This window comes from Geotrypetes seraphini, chromosome 8 (genome assembly GCF_902459505.1).
Source record: "Geotrypetes seraphini chromosome 8, aGeoSer1.1, whole genome shotgun sequence".
Classification (NCBI taxonomy): domain Eukaryota; kingdom Metazoa; phylum Chordata; class Amphibia; order Gymnophiona; family Dermophiidae; genus Geotrypetes; species Geotrypetes seraphini.
Genome location: NC_047091.1, coordinates 158,534,732 through 158,558,177, shown reverse-complemented (window position 1 = coordinate 158,558,177; position 23,446 = coordinate 158,534,732). Strand labels below are relative to the sequence as shown.

General features: G+C 44.9%; 1 protein-coding gene across 1 annotated transcript; it reads right to left on the bottom strand.

Annotated features, from left to right (window-relative positions):
• Positions 1-865: 865 nt before the first annotated feature.
• On the bottom strand, positions 866-23,440 carry FAM216A (family with sequence similarity 216 member A). The gene is made up of 7 exons (XM_033957277.1): positions 23,282-23,440; positions 21,425-21,465; positions 12,996-13,126; positions 11,116-11,260; positions 10,863-11,028; positions 1,774-1,862; positions 866-1,661 (listed from the first exon to the last, which is right to left on the bottom strand). The coding sequence occupies exons 1-7, from the start codon at positions 23,422-23,424 to the stop codon at positions 1,546-1,548; spliced, it is 831 nt and encodes a 276-aa protein (XP_033813168.1). The 5' UTR covers positions 23,425-23,440; the 3' UTR covers positions 866-1,545.
• Between the last annotated feature and the right edge of the window lie 6 nt (positions 23,441-23,446).

The window sequence follows — 23,446 nt, the reverse complement described above, 5'->3', positions numbered from 1 at the left end:
CTCCTTTCACACGTAATTAAGACTAGAGTACATACATAAGAAGAAGAGCATGAGAGAAGTAAAAGCTGTATTATTATCATTTCGTTGATACTGTAGTTAAGCCATTTAAATACTGTGTGAACAGCAGGGTTTTCAGGGCTTTATGAAATAGTTGTAGCTGGCCTATCAATCTAATAGAGTCAGGAAGTTCATTCTAAATCTCTACCAGCTTGAAAACAAGAGATTGACTAAGCTTTCCAACAGATTTAATTCCCTTAAAGGAGGGGAAAGATAACTTATATCTCTGTGTATTCCTCAAGTGACAAGATCTAAAGGTATTCCAATATAAGGGGACTAAAGGATCAAATATTCTATAGAGAAGCTTGAAGATTATGCATACACATTTAAATTGGATCCTAAAGTGAACTGGGAGCCAGTGAAATTTTCTCAACAGAGGAGAAACATGATCGTACTTTCGTTTCCTGAAAATAAGCTTAGCAGCCATATTTTGTATTAACTGAAATCGTTTTAGACTGCCTTGCTTAATGCCCAGATAAACTGAATTACAGTAGTCTATCTGGGCAGGCATAGTGGATTGTACCAACACTGAAAAATGTTCTTGATGGAATAATGATCTAACTTTCCTCAACATATACAGACTGAAAAAACACTTTTTTTTTTTTCCCAAAGAATTTATCTGTTCGTGAAATGTAAGTGATGAGTCTAGGACAGGGGTGGGCAACTCAGGTCCTCGAGGGCTGGAATCCAATTGGGTTTTCAGGATTTCCCCAATGAATATGCATGAGATCTATTAGCATACAATGAAAGCATTGCATGCAAATAGATCTCATGCATATTCATTGAGGAAATCCTGAAAACCCGACTGGATTGTGGCCCTCAAGGAGGGACTTTTGACACCCCTGGTCTACACAAAGACAGAGAAGCAGCCACACACTTAATTATTCACTTAATTCATGTAAACCATTCTGAGCTCTCCTGGAGAACGGTATAGAAAATTGAATAAATAAAGGTCTTTGCTGCCTATTTTGTACAGAAATGTCTGTAAACATTGCTAAGGTCTAAACAAGATCTTCATATATTAATATGTCTCAGTATTGAGTAATGTAACTTCTTTCTTACCATGGTCAACCTTGTATTACTTTAAAAGGTTTTGCCCTAGGCTCTAGTCATTGTAATTTTCCACAAAAAAAAAGGTCTTTGTCATCATCTGTCCTGAACTAGGCAATGGTGCTTTTTCTAGCTTCCTCATAAAACACTTTCAGTCTATCTTTTTCTAGGTTGAGAAACTATTCAATTGAATTTCAGCGTCTACAATTGCTAGGCTTTACTATGCTGCGGTAGAGGTTTCTTCCACAGCCCAGAGCACTAAATACTCCAGCGCTTAATTCTTATGAGTGTCAGAGCAGCTTCAGGGCATTTAGTGCATGGAGTTACTCATATGCAGTTAACTCCTGTAGGCAATTTAAAAAGACAATTTCTTAGGCAGCCTGATTCAGCATTCCCAAGGTGATATCTGTAAAGTTCTGTCTCAGGATTTGTGAAGCCTCATTGACAGACTTTCTCTTCATCAGTTTCTATTGATATGGAATTCAGAGATTCACTTATCAACTCCTCCTCTGTCTTTTGTTCACTTTCACTGGGTGCAGACTGGCAAGCAGAACCTGAAAGCATATGTACATAATACTCTGGTTAGACTTGGAACAAATGAGATTGAAATTAAAATAACATTGGGGGGGTTTTCCATGCTAAACCAAATTATATCTAGAGACTTACCCAGCTGTCTAAGAGATTCTCTAGCGCTTGAGGACTGTTGAATTTGCTGTGATTTATTTCCTGTTCTAGGTAAAGCTCCTGGCTTTAGCCTGTAATAAGAAATACATGAGTGGAGCTGTGTGAAATTTACTTTATTATCACTATATTCCCCTTCAAAATATGCTTAAAGTGGATCATTATTTAAGAGAATTTGTATGGTTAACATTAAGGCCTCCTTTTACGAAACTGCGATAGCAGTTTCTAGCGCAGGGAGCCGCGCTGCTCCCAATGCTCATTGAGTTCCTATGAGTGTCGGGAGCAGCACAGGCCATTCAGCGCGGCTCCCTGCACTAGAAACTATTGCAGTTTCGTAAAAGAGGGGGTAGGTGTTAACTGGATCAGTCCTTTGTTAGTATGATGGTTGCTGAATGGATAGGTTTGGGCCAGATATCCTGATCTCTAGAGATGAGACCAAGGTGGATTTTCCCTTTATCGGGATAGTGGCAATATCCCACTGCTGACCAGCTGAGGTTTTCTGAATAAGTTGGCTAGAAGGATTGTGAGCCTGAGAAATTTGGATAAATGTATCCATACATCAAGGGGCTACTGTCTCTGTGGCTGACTTGTGTAGATAGCTGTTGTAACATAAGAACAGCCTTACTGGGTCAGAACCAATGGTCCATCAAGCCCAGTAGCCCGTTCTCATGGTGGCCGATCCAGGTCACTAGTACCTGGCCAAACCCAAGGTGTTGCAATATTCCATGCTACCAATACAGGGCAAGCAGTGGCTTCCCCCATATCTTTCTCAATAATAGACTATGGAGTTTTCTTCAGGAACTTGTCCAAATCTTTCATAAAACCAGCTATGCTATCCGCTTTTACCACATCCTCTGGCAACGCGTTCCAGAGCTTAACTATTTTTTGAGTGAAAAAAAATTTCCTCCTATTGGTTTTAAAAGTATTTCTGTGTAACTTCGAGTGTCCCCTAGTCTTTGTAATTTTTGATGGAGTGAAAAATCGATCCACTTGTACCCGTTCTACTCAACTCAGGATTTTGTAGACTTCAATCATATCTCCCCTCAGCCATCTCTTTTCCAAGCTGAAGAGTCCTAACTGTTTTAGTCTTTCCTCATACGAGAGGAGTACCATCCCCTTTACCATCTTGGTCGCTCTTCTTTGAACCTTTTCTAGCACCACTATATCTTTCTTGAGTTAAGGAGACCAGAATTGAACGCAATACTCCAAATGAAGTCGCACCATGGAGCGATACAGGGGTAATATGACATTCTTAGTCTTTTTTAATAATTCCCAGCATCCTGTTTACTTTTTTGGCCACCGCCACATATTGGGCGGAAGGTTTCATCATACTTTATCTAGCTAATAAACAGTTAAAGTTATCCGGATAGGTCAGCTACAAATATATAACCTTTGGACATTGCAGTTATGCGGGGATTGTGGAAATTGTCCTCTAAAACAGTGTTTCCTAAGTCAGTCCTGGAATACCCCCAAGCCAGTCAAGTTTTTCAGGATATCCACAATGAATATGCATGAAGAGATTTGCATACAATGGAGGCAGCATATGCAAATGAAATTCATGCATATTAATTGAGAATATCTTGAAAACCTGACTGGCAAGGGGAGTACTCCAGGACTGACTTGGGAAACACTGCTGGGAAACATTCTGGGAGCCTTAACTTTAACTTCCTACCAAGCATTTGTGTAAAAAAATAGGGATGGGCATTTGTTAGCTCACAGTTGGGGCAAATTCTTCATAAAATTGGTTAATATGAGGGTATATCAACAAAATAAAGGCAAAATACATTTAACAGCTTTAATAGAAGTAACTGTGAGCAATTGCACATACCACTTTTCCACATAGTCACCATGCCAGAAGACACATTTGTTATATCGTTCAACTAACTTCTGCATTCCTACAGAGAAGTTTTCCGGCTGCATCCAAAGCCAGGTGAGCACCACTTCCTTTCCTTCATCATGTGTTGTCTTTTGCTCTCCGGATCACAATGAAGCACCTCTTCACCGGTGACAATTCTCTCCAGAATACTTGGAACTTCTTCATATTATCTCAGGAACTGGGTCACAACCTCTACATGCTGTTGCTTGTGCAGATCAGTAAGCTGTTTGGGAACACATTCATGTGCAGACTTTCCTTTATCCCAAGTCATCATGCATTATGGCAAATGCAGATCCATAGCTGATATCCAAATTTGTTATCTGTTGGTCTTCTCTAAGTAAGGCATCCGCCCTGTCAATGTGCTCTTGTGTGTGTGTGATGTTGATGGATGACCAGAACAACCTTCATTGGTTACCCCTGTTCCTCCCACTTTAAGCCTTTTTACCCACTCAAATCTTTTGTTGATTCTTGGTGCTATGTCCATATTGAGTCAATATCCAATGGTGAATTTCGATAGGTTTCACTCCCTCTGCCCCAAAAAGCATATTATCCCAGGACAAGCAGGCAGCATATTCTTGACTGATGGGTGACGGCACCGACGGAGCCCCGGTATGGACAATTTTAGAGTGATTGCATTCTAAGAACTTGGAAAGTTCTAGCAGGCCGCACCGCGCACGCGCAAGTGCCTTCCCGCCCGACGGAGGTGCGCGGTCCCCAGTTTCTTAGTTTCCACGGAGCTAAGAAGACGTACTTTTCAACGGCTGTTGAAAAGATTTTTTCCTGACGCCTTCCCGCTCGCGAAATCTTTTAGGAAATTGTATTCCTCTTTTTCTTTTATTATTTTCTTATTCAAAAAAAAAAAAAAGAGTTTCTTTCTTTTTTCTTTTCTTTCGTCGGTTTTGCCCCGGCGGGGCCTGCTGCCACCATCAAGGCCTCGGCCTTCGATTTGGCAGAAGCCGTTTTTACTTTCATGCCCCCCCAGCCAGGGTTTAAAAAGTGCCAGCGGTGTGCACGGCCTATCTCTCTTACAGACCCACACAACTGGTGCTTACAGTGCCTGGGTCCAGAGCATCAGGCTTCTACCTGCACCCGCTGTGCCACTTTGAAAAAACGTACATTAAAAAACCGTCAAATCCAGCAACGGTTGCTTTTCGGTGCCGATGTGTCTGACCCTGCGACATCGACACCGGCATCGGCCCCACCTCAGTCGGCACCCACTTCGTCGAAACTGCGCCGGCGTCGCAACACCCAGGTAAAGAAGCCATCCCCGCTGGAGCGTCCTCCGGTCTCGATAGCATCGAGCCCAGTCCTGCCGACCGCGAAGCGCCCACGGAAGCGCTCCGCCCTTATTGAGGTGAGTCCCTCGACCTCTGGCTCCTCATCCTCGGGGCGTCGAGCGGCACCGCAGGTACCACAGAAGAAAAAGGCGGTACCGGTGCCTTCTCTGGACGAGCGCATTGCAGCCGTCCTGCAGGTGCAGCTCAAGGAGCAGTTACAACAGCTTCTTCCTGCTCTCTTGGCACCGAGCCTTCCAGTCCCGATCCGGTCTGAGCCACCGGTACCGGCAGTGGAGCAGCCTCTTTTGTCTGCGTCCTCTTTGTCGGTATCGATCCACTCCGCTTCATCGGTCTCTATGCCAGTCCTCGCACCGGAACCGAGAGCTCAACACCAGGCTGTTCAGACTTCGGCACCGATGCAGCCTGTAACATCTCCCAGTACAGTGTCTATGAGGTCAGGTAAGTCGGCACGCAAATCCCGACACCTGGTACCCTCCACTCCGGAGTCTCGAGACCGTAGCTCCCATATTAGGGACCCTGATCTGTGGGGTGACTCCGAAGAGCCTTTTCTTTCTGAGGGTGAGTATTCCTCGGATGAGGATGATCCTGCTGCCCCTGACCCATCCTCTAAACCAGATTCTACATCTTTCACTTCCTTCCTGAAAGACATGTGTGAATCTCTTTCTATTCCTTTGGAGGCTGAGTCTAAAAAATCCAAAGCCTTCCTTGATGCACTGGATTTTGACCAGCCTCCAAAGGAATTTCTCAAACTACCCCTCCATGATATCTTGAGGGAAACCTTTTATAAGAATCTGGAGACTCCTTTGACCATCCCAGGAGCCCCTCGTAAATTGGATTCTTTGTATAAAGTGATTCCTATCCCTGGATTTGATAAGCCGCAGCTTCCACATGAATCTCTTCTTGTGGAATCTACGCTTAAAAAGTCTGCCGGAGCTAGTGTATACGCTTCTGTCCCTCCTGGCAGGGAAGGTAAAGCCATGGACAAGTTTGGTAAACGGTTATACCAGAATGCAATGCTAGCTAACAGATCTGGTAATTATGCTTTCCATTTCTCTTTCTATCTCGAGCATCTTCTCACCACCATGGCTTCCTTTGAGAAGTACCTTCCTGAACGAAAACGACAGGCTTTTCACCACTGCTCGTCCTCTCTCTTCCAACTCCGTAAGTTTATGGTTCGATCAATTTATGACACATTCGAACTTACCACCAGAGCAACGGCCATGTCTGTGGCTATGCGTTGCCTTGCTTGGCTCAGAGTGTCGAAGCTTGATGTCAACCATCAAGATCGGTTGGCTAATGCACCATGCCTGGGGGACAAACTCTTTGGGGAATCCATGGACTCTACCACCCAAAAGCTCTCCGCCCATGAGACTAGATGGGATACTCTGCTAAAAACCAAAAAGAAGACTCCACCGGCGCGGCCTTTCAGACAACAGTCGGCCTATCAACGCCGTTATGTGGCTCGTCCCTTGCCATCAGCTCCCCAACAACCTAGGCGTCAACGTCAGCAACAACGACAGACCCCTAGGCCACCACAGCAGCAACCTGCGAAGCCGCCTCCACAACAAAAATCCACACAGCCCTTTTGACTTAGATCTCCAGGGCATAGCCAGCTTTCTACCATCTGCCCACCTGCCTCAACCTATAGGTGGCCGTCTTACTTTTTTCCTCAGCCGTTGGGAAATCATCACCTCGGATCAATGGGTCCTCAACATCATCCGCCACGGCTACTCTCTCAACTTTCAGACACTTTCTGCCCAAAGTCTGCCAAGAGAGTCTGCTTTGAACACTCCTCAGTCTTCCCTCCTTCTTCAGGAGGTTCAATCCCTCCTCTAGATCAAAAGGGGCAGGGATTCTACTCCCGTTACTTTCTAGTCCCCAAAAAAACAGGAGATCTCAGACCCATTTTAGATCTTCGCGATCTCAACAAATGCTTGGTCAAAGAAAATTCAGGATGCTTTCTCTGGCCACTCTTTACCCTCTTCTCAATCAAGGCAACTGGCTATGCTCCCTCGATCTCAAAGAGGCATACACTCACATACCGGTCAATCTGGCCTCCAGACAGTACCTCCGCTTCATGATCAATCATTGTCATTACCAATACAAGGTGCTGCCCTTCGGTCTTGCCTCCTCTCCAAGAGTGTTCACCAAATGTCTGATTGTGGTGGCTGCCTTTCTACGCTCTCACCACCTTCAGGTCTTTCCTTACCTGGACGATTGGTTAATCAAGGCCAATTCATCTCAGACAGTACTCCTGGCCACCAACCAAACCATCCTGTTTCTACAACTTCTGGGGTTCGAGATCAATCTACCCAAATCTCATCTCATTCTCACTCAGAGACTTCAATTCATTGGAGCGGTGCTGGACACAGTCCTCATGAGAGCGTTCCTGCCGTCCAACCGTCTTCAAACTCTTCAATCTCTATGTCAGCAGGTACTTCCACATCGTTCCATCTCTGCCAAGCAAATGATGATACTCTTGGGTCACATGGCCTCCACGGTTCATGTCACCCCCTTCGCACATCACCTGCGCACTCCTCAATGGACCCTAGCTACCCAGTGGTCCCAAGCGACGGATCCTTGCTCACGACACATATCTGTGACATCATCTCTTCGTCAGTCTCTACAATGGTGGTTGATATCCTCAAATCTCTCCAGAGGTCTTCTGTTCCATCTACCTCCTCATCAACTTGTCATCACCACCGACGCCTCCCCTTATGCCTGGGGAGCTCATTTGAACGAATTCCAAACTCAAGGACTTTGGACAGCCCAGCAAATGAAGCATCACATCAATTTCCTGGAACTCAGAGCGATGTTTTATGTCCTCAAGGCCTTCCAACATCTTCTCTTTCCTCAGGTTCTCCTGCTGTGCACAGACAATCAAGTTGTGATGTACTACATCAACAAGCAGGGTGGGACAGGCTCTCACCTCTTGTGCCAGGAAGCCCAGAAGATTTGGGCTTGGGCCACAGATCACCAACTATTCCTGAAAGCTCTCTACATTCAGGGAGAACAGAATTCCTTAGCGGACAAGCTCAGCAGAATTCTTCAGCCTCACGAGTGGACACTCGATCCTTTAACTCTACAGTCCATCTTCACTCAGTGGGGCACTCCTCAGATAGACCTCTTTGCAGCTCCTCACAATCACCAGCTGCCCCTCTTCTGCTCCAGACTCTATTCTCCTCACCGTCTGGCAGCGGATGCATTTCTCCTGGATTGGTCCAATCTGTTCCTGTATGCTTTACCTCCGCTACCTCTCATGTTGCGAACCTTGTTCAAGCTCAAGAGGGAACAGGCCACCATGATTCTCATCGCTCCACGATGGCCCAGACAACATTGGTTCTCCCTTCTACTTCAACACAGTTCCAGGGAGCCTATTCTTCTTCCATTGTTTCCTTCTCTGCTTACACAGCATCAGGAGACCCTTCTGAATCCCAACCTCCAGTCTCTGCACCTGACAGCTTGGTATCTCTCGGGCTGACTTCAAATGATACTCTGTTGTCTCAGCCCGTTCGTTCTATTCTGGATGCTTCCAGGAAACCGGCCACTCTGCAATGTTACCATCAGAAGTGGACACGATTTTCTTCTTGGTGTCTTCTTCATCATCATGATCCCACTTCCCTTGCAGTGGAGACCTTGTTAGATTATCATCTTTCTTTGTCTGACTCTGGCCTCAAGTCTACTTCCATCAGAGTCCACCTCAGTGCTATTGTTTCTTTTATCTAAATTGTAATATGTACATCGCCTAGAAACTGTAATAGGCGATTCATCAAAAACTGAATAAACTTGAAACTTGAAACTTATTGCTGCTTTTCATGAGCCAGTTCATGGAAAACTCCTTTCAGCTCATCCTTTGGTTTCCAGATTCATGCGGGGTCTTTTCAACGTGAAACCACCTCTTAAAGCACCCCCTGTAGTCTGGGATCTCAATGTGGTTCTCTCCGCCTTAATGAAGCCTCCGTTTGAACCTCTGGCTACGACTCCTTTCAAATTTCTCACTTGGAAAGTGGTCTTCCTTATTGCCCTAACCTCTGCCAGGAGGGTCAGTGAGCTACATGCACTAGTTGCGGATCCACCTTTTACTGTCTTTCATCATGACAAGGTGGTTCTGCGTACACATCCAAAGTTTCTCCCTAAGGTTGTCTCAGAATTCTATCTCAACCAATCCATTGTTCTGCCTGTCTTCTTTCCGAAACCTCACTCTCATTCTGGAGAACAGGCTCTGCATACTTTGGACTGTAAACGGGCTCTAGCTTACTATTTAGAGCATACTAAGCCCCACAGATCATCTCCCCAACTCTTTCTGTCCTTTGATCCGAATAAATTGGGACGTCCTGTTTCTAAACGTACGTTGTCAAATTGGCTTGCAGCGTGCATTTCATTTTGTTATGCTCAGTCCGGACTGACACTGGAAGGTTCTGTCACGGCCCATAGAGTTCGAGCTATGGCAGCATCTGTGGCTTTCCTCCGTTCCACTCCTATTGAGGAAATCTGCAAAGCTGCTACTTGGTCCTCAGTTCATACTTTTACATCTCATTATTGTCTGGATGCATTCTCCAGACGGGATGGACACTTCGGCCAATCTGTTTTGCAAAATTTGTTTTCCTAATGGCTAACCTTCCCTCCATCCCTCTTTTTGTTAGCTTGGAGGTCACCCATCAGTCAAGAATATGCTGCCTGCTTGTCCTGGGATAAAGCACAATTACTTACCGTAACAGGTGTTATCCAGAGACAGCAGGCAGATATTCTTGCGTCCCACCCACCTCCCCGGGTTGGCTTCTTAGCTGGCTTATCCTAACTGGGGACCGCGCGCCTCCGTCGGGCGGGAAGGCACTCACGCGTGCGCAGTGCGGCCTGCTAGAACTTTCCAAGTTCTTAGAGTGCAATCACACTAAAATTGTCCGTACCGGGGCTCCGTCGGTGCCATCACCCATCAGTCAAGAATATCTGCCTGCTGTCCCTGGATAACACCTGTTACGGTAAGTAACTGTGCTTTACTGCATGTTATTCTTCAGTGGTGCAATCTTGCAATGGAGCATCCATGTTTCTGATCTTGTGACCGTCACACAACTAAAGCCGAGCATTGCACTGTGCGTGGACAAACTATCCAACAGGCAATGTACGAGTACATATGTTGCATTTCACTAGCTTTGTTCCGGTTATTGCGTAATTTAACAATTGCCTTTAATTTTTCATTTGTCCTCATAAATATCAATCAATAAAGGGGCCTTTTTTTTTTTTTTTTTTTTTACTAAAGCTTAGCACATGCTACATGCTAAGAAGCCCATTTTATACCTAGGAACTTCTTAGGGACCCTTTTACAAAGCTGAGGTAGCAATGCTTCTGTGATAAATGCACCAAAGCCCATAGAAATTGAATGTGCTTTGGTGCCTTTATCGCAGCAGCATCACTACCTGCATGTTAATTCTGTAATCGCACACTACGCTTTAATAAACAGGCCCCAAACAAACCAACCTGCCTTAAAAATGTGCATGCAAAATCAATTCAATGCCCATTAATTTGTGAATCAACATCCGGAAAGTTGATTTGAACAGACTAAGAAGATCCAATGGGCACTAAATAGTTTTTCTTAGAATACATGAAACAAACCAAAAATTGGGGAAAAGGGCCACAAATCCAAAAAGGAACTTAAAATTTTTCCCTTTGTATGTCTCTAGCATAAAAGGATCTGATAGCCCAACATGACCAAATTAATTTCCTAATCAATTGGAGGGGGGGTTTCTATTTTACTGCTAAGCAAAGTCATTTCTCTACAATAAAAACTCATTTCATCAGAAAAAGGGTTGAAACCTTGATGACTTGCACTGTGACTACTTACGCATTTCAAAATTTGCTAATTCAACCTGTTGTGTCATCAGTGAGGAAAAAGTAGAGCCCACCTTTGTTTATATAGAAGGTTTAATTTTCCATCTCGTGCACTCGATGAATGTACAGAGGAAACTGGAGTAAGAGTTGATTCCACACTTATCTGTGAAGTTTTCCTCCAGGTGTGTTGTCCTTGCAAAGACTCTGGCTTGACCTGATTTTTCTCAGAGGTTTTGAGACCTTCAGACCATAGGACAAACACAAAGTATTATCTATCTGCTAATGTATTGGTAGTATGAGAACAATGAGTAGTGAATTCTTTCATACCATTACATCTCAGTGCTCCAAGTTGTTTCTGATGATGAGATAAATTCATATATTGCTTTTTTATAAATGCTCGCATGAAGCTGGTGCTGTAGATTCTGGCAATGCTCCAGAGATATCTCTTTTGTCCTGTGGTAAGGTCTGGATGCTGCAATATAAAATGAAACAAAGAAAATATTTCCATACCACGCAACCCCTGTTTCCATCAGAGAAAAATTCTAGGTACAATACAACTATGGGTGACTAGACAAAAAACCCTTCTCAGTTATTTTACCACAGTGATGGAGCAGACTTCTAAAAGATCAATTATTTTTATACCATTTATATCTTATGAGGCTCATAGTCAAAAAACAAATACATCTAAAAACCTGCTAAATTGGTACTTAGACAAGCAAAAGGCCAGGTCATCCAAGTACCGATAATTGAACAGGGTTTTAGACGTATCTAAAACCAGCTTAGGCCTTTTCCCTGCCTCTATGCGCCCAGAGCGAAAAGGGGCATTTTTGGAGGAGTGGGTAAGGTGGGATGTGGGCCAACCTAGACTTAGTCATCCAGCAGCCATAATCGAAAACTTTGACAGGTTGCCTAGACGGAACTTATACGTTTTGACTTAGACCAAGTCAAAACAAGTATAAGTTCCAGATTGGGCTGCTGAGCTGATCGGGGCTGCTGCGATCAGCTCAGCAGTCCAGGCAACCAGTGCCCCAACCCCCATAATGATCACGGCAGGAGGGATGCCCAATCCTTTCTGCGTGAAGCCAGTGTGACCCCCCCCCCACCAAATATTCCCTGGCAGGAGAGATGCCCTATCTCTCCTGCTGTGATACCCCAAACCCTCCTCCAATGATCAGCGGCAGGAGGGATGCCCAATCCCTCCTGCAGACACTCCCCCAAAAAAATGTTCCCCAGCAGGAGGGATGCCCAATCCCTCCTGCTACATCCCCCGCCCCTGAAAGTTCACTACCACCCCCCAAAGCTTGCCCCACCCCCTGAAAGCTCACCTCCCACCAAGACCCCCCTAACCCCATCCAGACCCCCCACCCCCACATGGAGCCCCCACATGGAGCCCCAAAAGAACCCTACCTGAACCCCCCCTAACCTTTTTCATTGGCCAGACAGATGGCTCCTGCCTGCATCTGGCCGACAGGCCCGCCTTCGGAGGCATGGTGAGTCTGCCCCTTCCCAGTGTATTTAGGATGCACCGGGGAGGGGCCTAAGGGCCAGACTGGCCCAGGCGCTTAAGGCCCCTCCTACAGGAGGGTCCATAGGCACCTGGGCCAACCGGAATGTTAGGCCCATATCCCAGTGCATTCTGGGATTAACTGGGAGTGGCCTAAGATTCCAATTGGCAGATCACTTAGGCCACCCCCCTTAGGAGGGGCCTAGGGGATCTGGTTAATTGGAATCTTAGGCCACTCCCAGTGCATCCCAGAATACACTGGGAGATGAACCTAACATTCTGGTTGGCCCAGGTGCCTAAGTGCTTGGGCTAATCAGGCCCTTAGCCCCCTCCTCTGCCATTCCTTCAAACATTCAGTGTTGAATTTTAGTGGCCTAATGTTTAGCCCATCTCATAAGTGTATCCTATGCATGTTGTTAAGATGATGAGTTAGGCTTAGTGCAACTGAGAGTTCCCTTAGAAATATAACCACAGCAAAGAGAATGATCCAACAGAGAAATATTACCAAGGATATCATCACTTTGGCTTTTGCAGAGCCTCAGTGCAGCCACCAATTTTAAGAAACAACCAGTGTCTTGTGAGCAGCAGGATGACAATCAAAGACTCCCCTATACAACCTCCTCTTACATCAAGTCTAAAAAACAATGCTTTCCCCCCTCGAAAGAGCTGACTTGAACGATCTCCTTTCTCATGGTTGGTATACCTTTAGAAACGGTGCTGTCATCATGGGCTTGGGGATATGAATTGTTTTGACTTGTGCTGCATGAGATAAGATTGTCCCAGACTCTTTCTTGCCCTCAAATTTATCAGTTTTGCCAGTCACACTTGCAGGGGCTGAAGAAAGGAAACAAGACAATTCTGAAACCAATAGCATGGATCTAAAATGGAAAAAAACATAGCAACTAGCACACAAATCAAATACATTCTAATATCGGTATGGGTTCACACAGTCTGCTAATGAGGAAAGTGAGCATGAAGCTTAAAGCTCCTGAAGGGTCAGGAACAGCAGATTATACTGGTCTTTAATTGCTGCTGATGTTCAGTGCCAAATATGATTAGGAACCCATGCAAGGAAGAGCCCCATTTACACTTCGCCCTCCCCATTCGCGGTTTCAGTAATCGTGATTTCACATATTCGCAATTTTTTGCGGAGGGGGAAAAAAAGAAAAAAAAAAACATCCTTAAGTCTTCCCCCCAGCATCCCGGCCTTACCTGGTGGTCTAGCAGGCTTTTGGGGCAGGACCAATCTTCCTAAGCTCCTGCCCCGTGCAGATCGCAATTAGGAAATAGCTGTAGGGAGTTCCCGTCGTAGTCTCGAGAGACTATGGGAACTCAAAGCAGCCATTTCCTAATGGTGAGATCAGGGGCAGGAGCGTAGGAACATCGCTCCTGCCCCGAAAGCCCGCTAGACCAGGGAAGGCGGGAGGGAGGCGGGGGTGGGTCAGAGCCGGATATTCGCAGTTTTTCACCATTCGCGGTCTGGCTCTGCCCCTAACCCCGCGAATCTGGAGGGAGAAGTGTATTTAAGTATTTATATACCACTTATAGCCTAAGTGGTTTACATTCAGATACTCAAGCATGTCTCCCTATCTGTCCTAGTAAGCTCATACTCTTATCTAATGTACCTGGGGCAATGGGGGGATTAAGGCCCAAATTCTGTAACCAGCGCCTAAAGTTAGGCACCTATTTCAGAGGCGCCAACTAAATAGGCGCCTATCTAAATCTAATCTTCCATTTGTGAGTCGCACAAACCCATCCAAGCTCAAAGAGGAAGGGGAAAGTAGTAGGGGACGGGGGCATGGAGAAGCAAGAGGAGGGATCTAGAAGCAGCGGTTGCTATACAGAAACTGAAACAGTTCATTGTCAAAGAGGTGAGTCTTCAGGTCTTTTCTGAATGTGTAGTTTGTCTCTTTCCTGATTGCTTCTGAGTAATAAGCTCAATTAAGCTTTTTAATCAGCACTAATTGAAACTTAGGCACCTTTCAAGAAAGCATGATTCTGTAACAAGGCACCTCTAAAAATTGAGGCGGCCTTCACAAAAATAGGCGCTATGCATGTTAGGCATGGGTGTGGTTACATGTTAGGCACCTTGTTACAGAATCACTGCTCTTAAGTGTGCTAAAGCACTTGCATGGGCGCCTAACTTTTAGTTGTGCCTAGAGTTGGCCTATTTATTGGGCGCCTCCAAAATAGGTGCTGCTCAGCGCAATTCACTAAACAGCACCTAACTCTGCTTGAATCACGCTGAACAGTGCCTATATCAGTGCCTACCTTTTGGGCACGTCATAGAATTTGCCCCTAAGTGACTTGGCCAGGGATCACAAGGAGCAGTGTGGGATTTGAACTCACAATCTCAGGATGCCAAGGCTGTAATTCTAATCACTGCACCACACACTCCCCATATCAAAGAACCTTAAAAACGCAAGAAAGAGTCCTCATTTCAAGTTTTCAAGTTTAATTAATATTTGATATGCTACGCTTAAGTAAGATGCTCTCAGAGGTGCACAATTATTTTACATATATTGGGCATGAAGTTCAGAAATATCCCCATTGCTATCACGTGTTATATATTTCTAGTATGTGATCCATTAGAGTGCAAACTCACCCCACCAGTTAGAAAATCTCTTCTGGATAAACCTGCTTATGGGTGGGACTGTGTTACAATGGATTACATCTTACTTCCAAGACCGTATGTTTAAGGTGCAAAGTAGTGGTAAATTATCCAACAGTAAGTCAATGAGGAGAGGCGTACCACAGGGCTCTGCCTTTATTGCATTACTTTTTAATCTGCACATGTCGTCATTAGGTGAGAGCCTTCTGAAAATAGAAGTAGCATATCGTATTTATGCTGACAACATCCAATTTTTCTTTCCAATGCAAGACTGGAGAAGTGAGCCGAATGAAAGATTGGCTGAATATATGAAAAGCGTGAATGAGTGGATGGTGAAGCACAAATTGGTTTTGAATCTTGCAAAATCAGAAGTTATGTTGATTGGGAGAAAGGTAGATCCACAATGGCCTAGAGAGATTAAGGTTTGGGATCAGATCCTATTGATAGAAACATAGAAACATAGAAAAAGACGGCAGATAAGGGCCGCGGCCCATCTAGTCTGCCCACCCCAATGACCCTCCCCTATTTATCTCTGTGCAGAGATCCCACGTGACGATCCCATTTCTTCTTAAAATCAGGCACGCTGCTCGCCTCGATCACCTGAAGTGGAAGTCCATTCCAGCGATCAACCACTCTTTCGGTGAAAAAGTATTTCCTGGTGTCACCGTGCAATTTCCCGCCCCTGATTTTCCATGTATGTCCTCTTGTCGCCGTCGGACCTTTGAAAAAGAAGATATCTTCCTCTACCTCGATACGGCCCGTGAGGTACTTGAACGTCTCGATCATGTCTCCCCTCTCTCTGCGTTCCTCGAGTGAGTATAGCCGTAACTTATCCAGCCGTTCCTCGTACGGGAGGTCCTTGAGTCCCGAGACCATCCGGGTGGCCATTCGCTGGACCGACTCAAGCCTCAGTGCATCCTTGCGGTAATGAGGCCTCCAACGAAAGTTGAAAATTCTAGGAATCTGGCTGGATTCAACACTCAGCATTAGAGAGCTGCATGGGAACGGGGATGACAGGAATCCCGCGGGACCCGCGGTTTCCCCCTTCGGGTCACGGGGATCCCTTGGGGACACCCCCTAGGCTTGTGGGGATCCCGTGGGGACGCCCCCTAGGATTGCGGGGTTCCTGCGGGGTTGGATGCACTCGAGCCATGAGGCTCGTCTTCTTTTCCCTACCTGCCCTGCCACAGCACACAGCCGGTCAGAAGTCTTCCACGATGTCAGTGCTCCCTCCGACATCAGCGCTGACATCGAGAAGACTTCCAGTCGGCTGTGTGCTGCAGCAGGGCAGGTAGGAAAAATTCAAGGCAGTGGCGTACCAAGGGGGGGGGCAGTAGGGGGTGGTCCACCCCGGGGAAGCCTTAGGGAGGGTGCAGAGCCGGCCAGATCCCCTTACCTTCGTGGCGCTTTCCCCCGACCGACCGACAACAGGCACGGTCCGACAAACCTCCCTGCCCTGTAGCCATGAATCTAAATTACCTTCTTACAGCAGATGGATTCAGGACAGGGAGGTTTGTCGGACTGGGCCTGTTCTGTTGGCGGGCAGGCGGGGAAGCGCCACGAAGGTAAGGGGCAGGGAGGGAGAAAGGGAGGAAAGGTGGAGTGGAGAGGAAAAGAAGCTTAAGGGAAATGGGTAAAACTGAGGGGGGGAGAAAGACGCTGAAAGCACTGGGGAAGACAGAGGGGGGAGAAGGACGCTGAAAGCACATGGGGAAGACAAAGGGGTGGAGAAGGACGCTGAAATGACATGGGGAAGACAGAGGGGGGAGAAGGACGCTTAAAGGACATGGGGAAGACAGAGGGGGAGAAGGATACTGAAAGCACATGGGGAAGACAGAGGGAGGAGAAGGACGGTGACAGGACATGGGGAAGATGGGGGGAGAAGGATGCTGAAAGGAAATGGGGAAGAGAGAGTGGGGAGAAGACGCTGAAGGGAAATGGTGAAGAGAGAGTGGGGAGAAGATGCTTAAGGGAAATGGGGAAGAGAGAGTGGGGAGAAGACACTGAAGGGAAATGGGGAAAAGAGAGTGGGGCGAAGATGCTGGCAGGGAAGAAGACAGAGATGCCAGACTATGGGGGGAGCGGAGGGAAGAAGATGGGTACCAGATCAATTTGGAAGGGGGGAGAAAGGGAGAGGCACAGTAACAGAGCAAATGGAAGACGCAGAGAGAAGAGAGATAGTGGATGGAAGGAATTGAATGAGAACATGAGGAAAGCAGAAACCAGGCAACAAAGGTAGGAAAAAAATTCTATTTCTTTTTTTTTTTTGCTTCAGGATAAAGTAATATATTAGTTGTGTTGATAAAAATGTATAAACATTAGAGGGTCTGGTAGAAACCCGTTTACAAAGTATGTATTCTTCCCAATTAATATTTCCAAATTAATAAAATCTCTTTGCTTATTTATAAATGGGTTTCTACCAGAGCCTTTAATTCAGTAGCATAATTAAATGAAATAACTATTTCTGAAGTTTATAGGGACGGGTGGGGACGGAGGGGATTCCTCACGAGGACGGGTGGGGATGGAGGGATTACTCATGGGGACGAGTGGGGACGGGTGGGATTCCCCGTGGGGACGGGTGGGACTTTGACGGGGACGGGTGGGATTTCTGTCCCCGCGCAACTCTCTACTCAGCATGAAGGATCAAGTCTTGTCTGTAGTTAATCTACTTTTTTTCAGTTGCAACTGTTAAGTCATTTAAAATCAATGATGTCAACATATGATTTTAGAAACATGACGGCAGAAAAGGGCTACAGCCCATCAAGTCTGCCCACTCTGCTTACCCACCCCCTGTCTATGCCCTAATGACCCAGTTTTCTTATCTTGACCCTCGTCCAAAGACTCTCCCAAGTCCAATTTTCTTGTTACCCAGTCAAAGAAGCTGATGAGATTGGATTGGCAGGACCTACCCTTGGTGAATCCATGCTGACTGGGATCCTGAAGATTCTCAAAACTGGACTATTGCAATGCCCTTTATTTAGGGATTACAACAGTACAGTGTAAAGCATTACAAATGATTCAAAACGCTGCTGCAAGGTTGATCTGTGGTGTTAGAAAGTTTGAACACATAACACCTTGCTTGAGGAAACCACTGGTTACCTGTACGCTTACGTAGTATTTTCAAAACATTAGTACTGGTCTTTAAAGTAATTTACCATGGGATTCCTTGATATTTATCACAAACTATGGCAATCTATTACTTGGCTATCTCCATCACAGGAGTAACTCTGTGGAATAAATTAACTGGACCGCAAAGAGCTCTGTCTGATATTTAGAAGTTTAAGAAAATGCTCAAAACTAAGAATTCCAATGAATGATGTTTATAATTAATTCTGATTTCTGAATTTATTATGGAGAGCTGTGAACTAACTGTTTGCATTGATTGATTTGTAATCTTTGATGTGTGTACAAGTCCTATTTGTTCTAATTTATGCATGTTACTATTAGGAATAGGAGGTTGAGAAATCTTTTAAATAAAATAAATAAATATCACACTTTTAAACTCTTTATACATTGAAGATAATCTGGCTGAAAAGCCAAAGACCCGATACAAAGTCCTTGGGTGCTTTTTATCCATGATCTTTGCCCAGATTTGAAAGAGAACATGTATGCACATATTCACCATGAAAATTGTTGCAGGTATAATGTACCCCCAGACATCAGCCCTGCTTTTTATGTAGGCTGTATATTCAAAGCAAATAATGCATACAGTTAAAATGCAATCTATAGGCGGAATTCTGTAAATGGAACCCACAGTTACGTATCAAAAAGTCATGGAGAGGAAGACATAAATACTTAATCATAACCAAAACAACCCTCAAAGATGTCTCCCAACTCTTTAGTGTCAGACGGACCATTAAACTGAACCAAGCACTGCAAAAATGGACCTCAAAATCCCAAAAGGACCCACAGTTAAGTGCCAGGAAGATCCGCGCTAAACTGATATTCTGCAAAGGAGGCTTTAGTTTACCCCATCCCCCTTTTAGAAAGCTGTGTTAGGCTTTTTTATCACCAGCCATGACGGTATTAGCTCCGACGCTCATAGGAATTCTAGAAGCATCTGAGCTAATACTGCTGTGGCCAGCGATAAAAAAAAGCCTAACGCAGCTTCGTAAAAGGGGGGATTAGTGCAGATCTCATGCCTAACTTTGGGCACTGTGCTTAATGCCTGCTGAAACCTGGTACAGATGCTGGTGCATAAATAATATAACTTTTAAAGAGCCATCAGAAGCGGCACGCCATGGCATACAAGATACCGAAGTTATGGAGCTAAACGTCGCTACGCTTCTTCATAGGCTCATATATTGAAAACTTATTAAAGTTATTATAAGTATAGTTCTTACATCTTTAAGTAACTTATATATTAGAGTTTGTCCAACATATCTGTAGAATCTTGACAAGGTATGAAACCTATACCCAGATGATAAATGCACCAATGCTGACATGCATGTCAGCATGCATGTCTAAAAAAACCACTCCTAATTTCTGGGAATATCCCTGACCCACCCATGTCCTTGCTATGGCCACACCCCTTTTTAGGATAGGCGGTATAAAATTTAGGTGCACATTATAGATTAGGGCGCAGTGCAGGTCCATGTTTAAACCCAAATGAGTGCCAAAGATTGTACAATCCCAAGTGATTGTAAATAAAAACATAAGATTTGCTACTGCTGGGTCAGACCAGTGGTCCATTGTGCCCAGCAGTCTGCTCACGCGGCGGCCCTTAGGTCAAAGACCAGTGTCCTAACTGAGACTAGCTTTACTTGCGTATGTTCTGTTCCAGTAGGAACTTATCCAACCTTTTGAATCCCTGAAGGGTGTTTTCCCCTATAACAGCCTCTGGAAGAGCGTTCTAGATTCCTATCACTCTCTGATTGAAGAAGAACTTCCTTACGTTTGTACAGAATCTATCCCCTTTTAACTTTTAGAGAGTGCCCTCTCGTTCTCTTCACCTTGGAGAGGGTGAACAATCTCGCTTTCTCTACTAAGTCAATTCCCTTCAATATCTTGAATGTCTTGATCATGTCCCCTCTCAGTCTCCTCTTTTCAAGGAAGAAGAGGCCCAGTTTCTCTAGCCTCTCGCTGTATGGTATCTCCCCCAGTCCCTTAACCATTTTTGTTGCTCTTCTCTGGACCCTTTTGAGTAGTACTATGTCCTTTTTCATGTACGGCGACCAGTGTTGGACGCAGTATTCCAGGTGTGTGTGTGTCGGTGGGGGGGGGGGGTTACCATGGCCCAGTATAACGGCATGATAACCTTTTCAGATCTGTTTGTGACCCCCTTCTTAATCATTCCTAGCATTCTGTTTGCCCTTTTCGCCACCGCTGCACATTGTGCAGACGGTTTCAGTGACTCATTAACTAATTAGCTTACATGCAGATCCGGGATATGCAGCCCATATTTAGGTACCCAAATTTTGGCAACCTATATAGAACCTGGGGGTATGTGGTATTTTCTGACCCCACCCCAAATATGACTAAAAATATAACACAGTGATTTCAGCCCCATCAAAGGTGTGAGGGGCAGAGAGGTACAGTGGCACAGCTACTGCTCACCCAGGTTGAACTCAGGCCCACCCAAAATTATAGCACTCTTGCTGTGGCTGGTGGGATCCCTAAACCCTGCCAGCTGAAGATTTCCTTCTCCTTGGGCAGCCAGTGCTCTTCGGTTAGGGATCTTCAGCTGAGGGGAGATATGACTGAAGTCTACAAAATCCTGAGTGGAGTACAACGGGTACAAGCAGATTGATTTTTCACTCCATCAAAAATTACAAAGACTAGGGGACACTCGATGAAGTTACAGGGAAATACTTTTAAAACCAATTGGAGGAAATTTTTTTTTACTCAGAGAATAGTTAAGCTCTGGAACGCGTTGCCAGAGGATGTGGTAAGAGCGGATAGCATAGCTGGTTTCAAGAAGGGTTTGGACAAGTTCCTGGAGGAAAGTCCGTAGTCTGTTATTGAGAAAGACACGGGAGAAGCCCTGTATCGGTGGCATGGAATATTGCTATTCCTTGGGTTGGCCACTGTGAGAATGGGCTACTGGGCTTGATGGACCATTGGTCTGACCCAGTAAGGCTATTCTTATGTTTCAAATGACAGTTGCTAGCTACCCTGCCAGTTCAGGCATTTAATATTTTGGAGTTGGCAGGCAGGAAGGGGTGGAGAGCATAGCCAGGGGAAGATGAATTCCATGCCCACCCATAATCAGCCATCTGGCTGCCGCTGGTGAGGTGATTCTCAAACAGCATATATTTTATTACCTATCTGCATGCACAGCTTAGAAAACAGTTCTCACTGTGTGCTATTTATGAAATGCATTTACATGCTGTAGGTTTCTCTGTGAGCCTGTAAAAACAAAATTATCATCTGAAAAATCAATTTTAGCTCAGAAAATCCTGTATAGGAAAAGTAGGCTAAGTTCTATTAAAAGACTTGTTTTTTTTAAACTAATTATCGTATCTCTTTGAATTCTATGTGTTAATTATACTTATTATCATGATCTTCAGGGTACTACTTACCAGTATATTTTTGGTTCTGGTAATAATGGTACCCAACTGGTCTGTGAAAAGAAACAGACACAATGAATAACAGCATAGAATTAGTGCTGTCTACTGAGAAGATTTAAAGAAAGGAAAACAGCCATTTAACTGGCCTCATTCTGTGTCCCAGTAACACCTATTCTTGCTAGAAAATCTCAATGCATTGTGCCATAATATATTTCAAACATGCTACTCCACCTTGTGGCATGGTCTTTCCTAGGTAACAGATAGGGAGAGCCCAACTGCGAACAGAAAACAATAGCAAATTCAAAAGCACAATCAAGGCAGAACAAAGGAGTCGTGAGGATGAGATGTCAATAATTCAGCCAGGGGTGTAAAGTTCAAAGTTCACTTTATTGATAGTAGCACTGCGAGGACTTGAAAGTGGACATAAGAAGGGGGAGGTAAAAACCAGTGACTGATTAAAGAATAATAATAATAATTTTATTCTTATATACCGCCAAAGCCATAGAAGTTCGAGAGTCACTAAGATGTAGCAGTAGTTAACGGAAGGTTATTTATAACAACCTGGGGCAGTGGTTCCCAAACCTGTCCTGGGGGACCCCCAGCCAGTCAGGTTTTCAAGATATCCTTAATGAATATGCATGAGAGAGATTTGCATACCTGTCACTTCCATTATATGCAAATCTCTCTCATGCATATTCATTAGGGATATCTTGAAAACCTGACTGGCTGGGGGTCCCCTAGGACAGGTTTGGGAACCACTCACCTGGGGGATCCAAGACACCCTTAATTCAGCCCTGCAAATGAGGATGTTTCACGACTAGCTAGGCCAGGGGTGGGCAACTCCAGTCCTCGAGGGACAGAATCCAGTCGGGTTTTCAGGATTTCCCCAATGAATATGCATTGAAAGCAATGCATGCAAATAGATCTCATGCATATTCATTGAGGAAATCCTGAAAACCCAACTGGATTCCGGCCCTCGAGGTCCGGAGTTGCCCACCCCTGAGCTAGCCTGAACCTTCCAAAGTTTAAACCAGTGGTTCTCAACCCTGTCCTAGGGGACCCCCAGCCAGTCGGGTTTTCAAGATATCCCTAATGAATATGCATAAGACATATTTGCATGCCTGTCTCCTCCATTATATGCAAATCTCTCTCATGCATATTCATTAATCAATGGTGCTAGTGAGATTCATATAAATTTGTGATAAGTGTGGGTGAAATTACACTTGAGAAATAAATTTTAAATGTGTTGCAATTGTTAAGGTGCTCTCCATGGTTTATAAAATGATGCCTAGTCATTAGGGATATCTTGAAAACCCGACTGGTTGGTGGTCCTCCAGGACAGCCCTAATGAATATGCATGGAGCAGATCTGCTTGCCTGCCACTTCCATTATATGCATATCTCTCTCATGCATATTCATTAGGGTTATCCCAAAAAACCCGATTGGCTGGTGGTCCTCCAGGACAAGGTTGGGAACCATTGGTTTAAACCATCAGCTAGAATTGTGACAGGGTTGCTAATGCTGGCAGGGAGAAAGACTAAACATATAAAAAAGGCTGCAGATAAAACTGCAGTTCAGATGCCACTGGAAGTGCAGTCATTTGCTAACGGCATTAAAACATCCTTATCACGCTTATAAAGATAAGCATTTATCTTTTAACCCGTTTTTGCTCCTATTCTATGCTGATCGAGCTGAAGACACAGTGGAAAGCTAGCTGGCTCCAGAAACAAGTTTGCAAGCTGTTATTGTGAAATGATTCAGGCTTAGACTTTCCAGAACGTGCTTATAAGCAGCATTTTAAATAAAATGACTTAATGAAGGTGAGGGCGGAGTTAGAAAAAATGACCACGGGACACCCCCCTCACCTACCTCGTTCTTAAGCGCTTTTCAGCTGGGCACTGCCAAGTCTGTCTTTTGCAGACTTGTAGGCTCCTGTCATCCTGTGCGATGAACGTGACTTGTTTTTTCATGGTCTTATTGTAAGATTGTCCAAAAAACAATAATATAAGCATATAAAACTAAGCTGCAGAGATG

Coding starts and splice junctions, on each gene's coding strand:
- FAM216A (XM_033957277.1), bottom strand. CDS start 23,424: ATGCTTATATTATTGTTTTTTGGACAATCTTACAATAAGACCATGAAA. Junction 21,466..23,281: donor GAAAAGCGCTTAAGAACGAG/GTAGGTGAGGGG, acceptor TTCTTTTCACAG/ACCAGTTGGGTACCATTATT. Junction 11,029..11,115: donor TGGAGCACTGAGATGTAATG/GTATGAAAGAAT, acceptor TATGGTCTGAAG/GTCTCAAAACCTCTGAGAAA.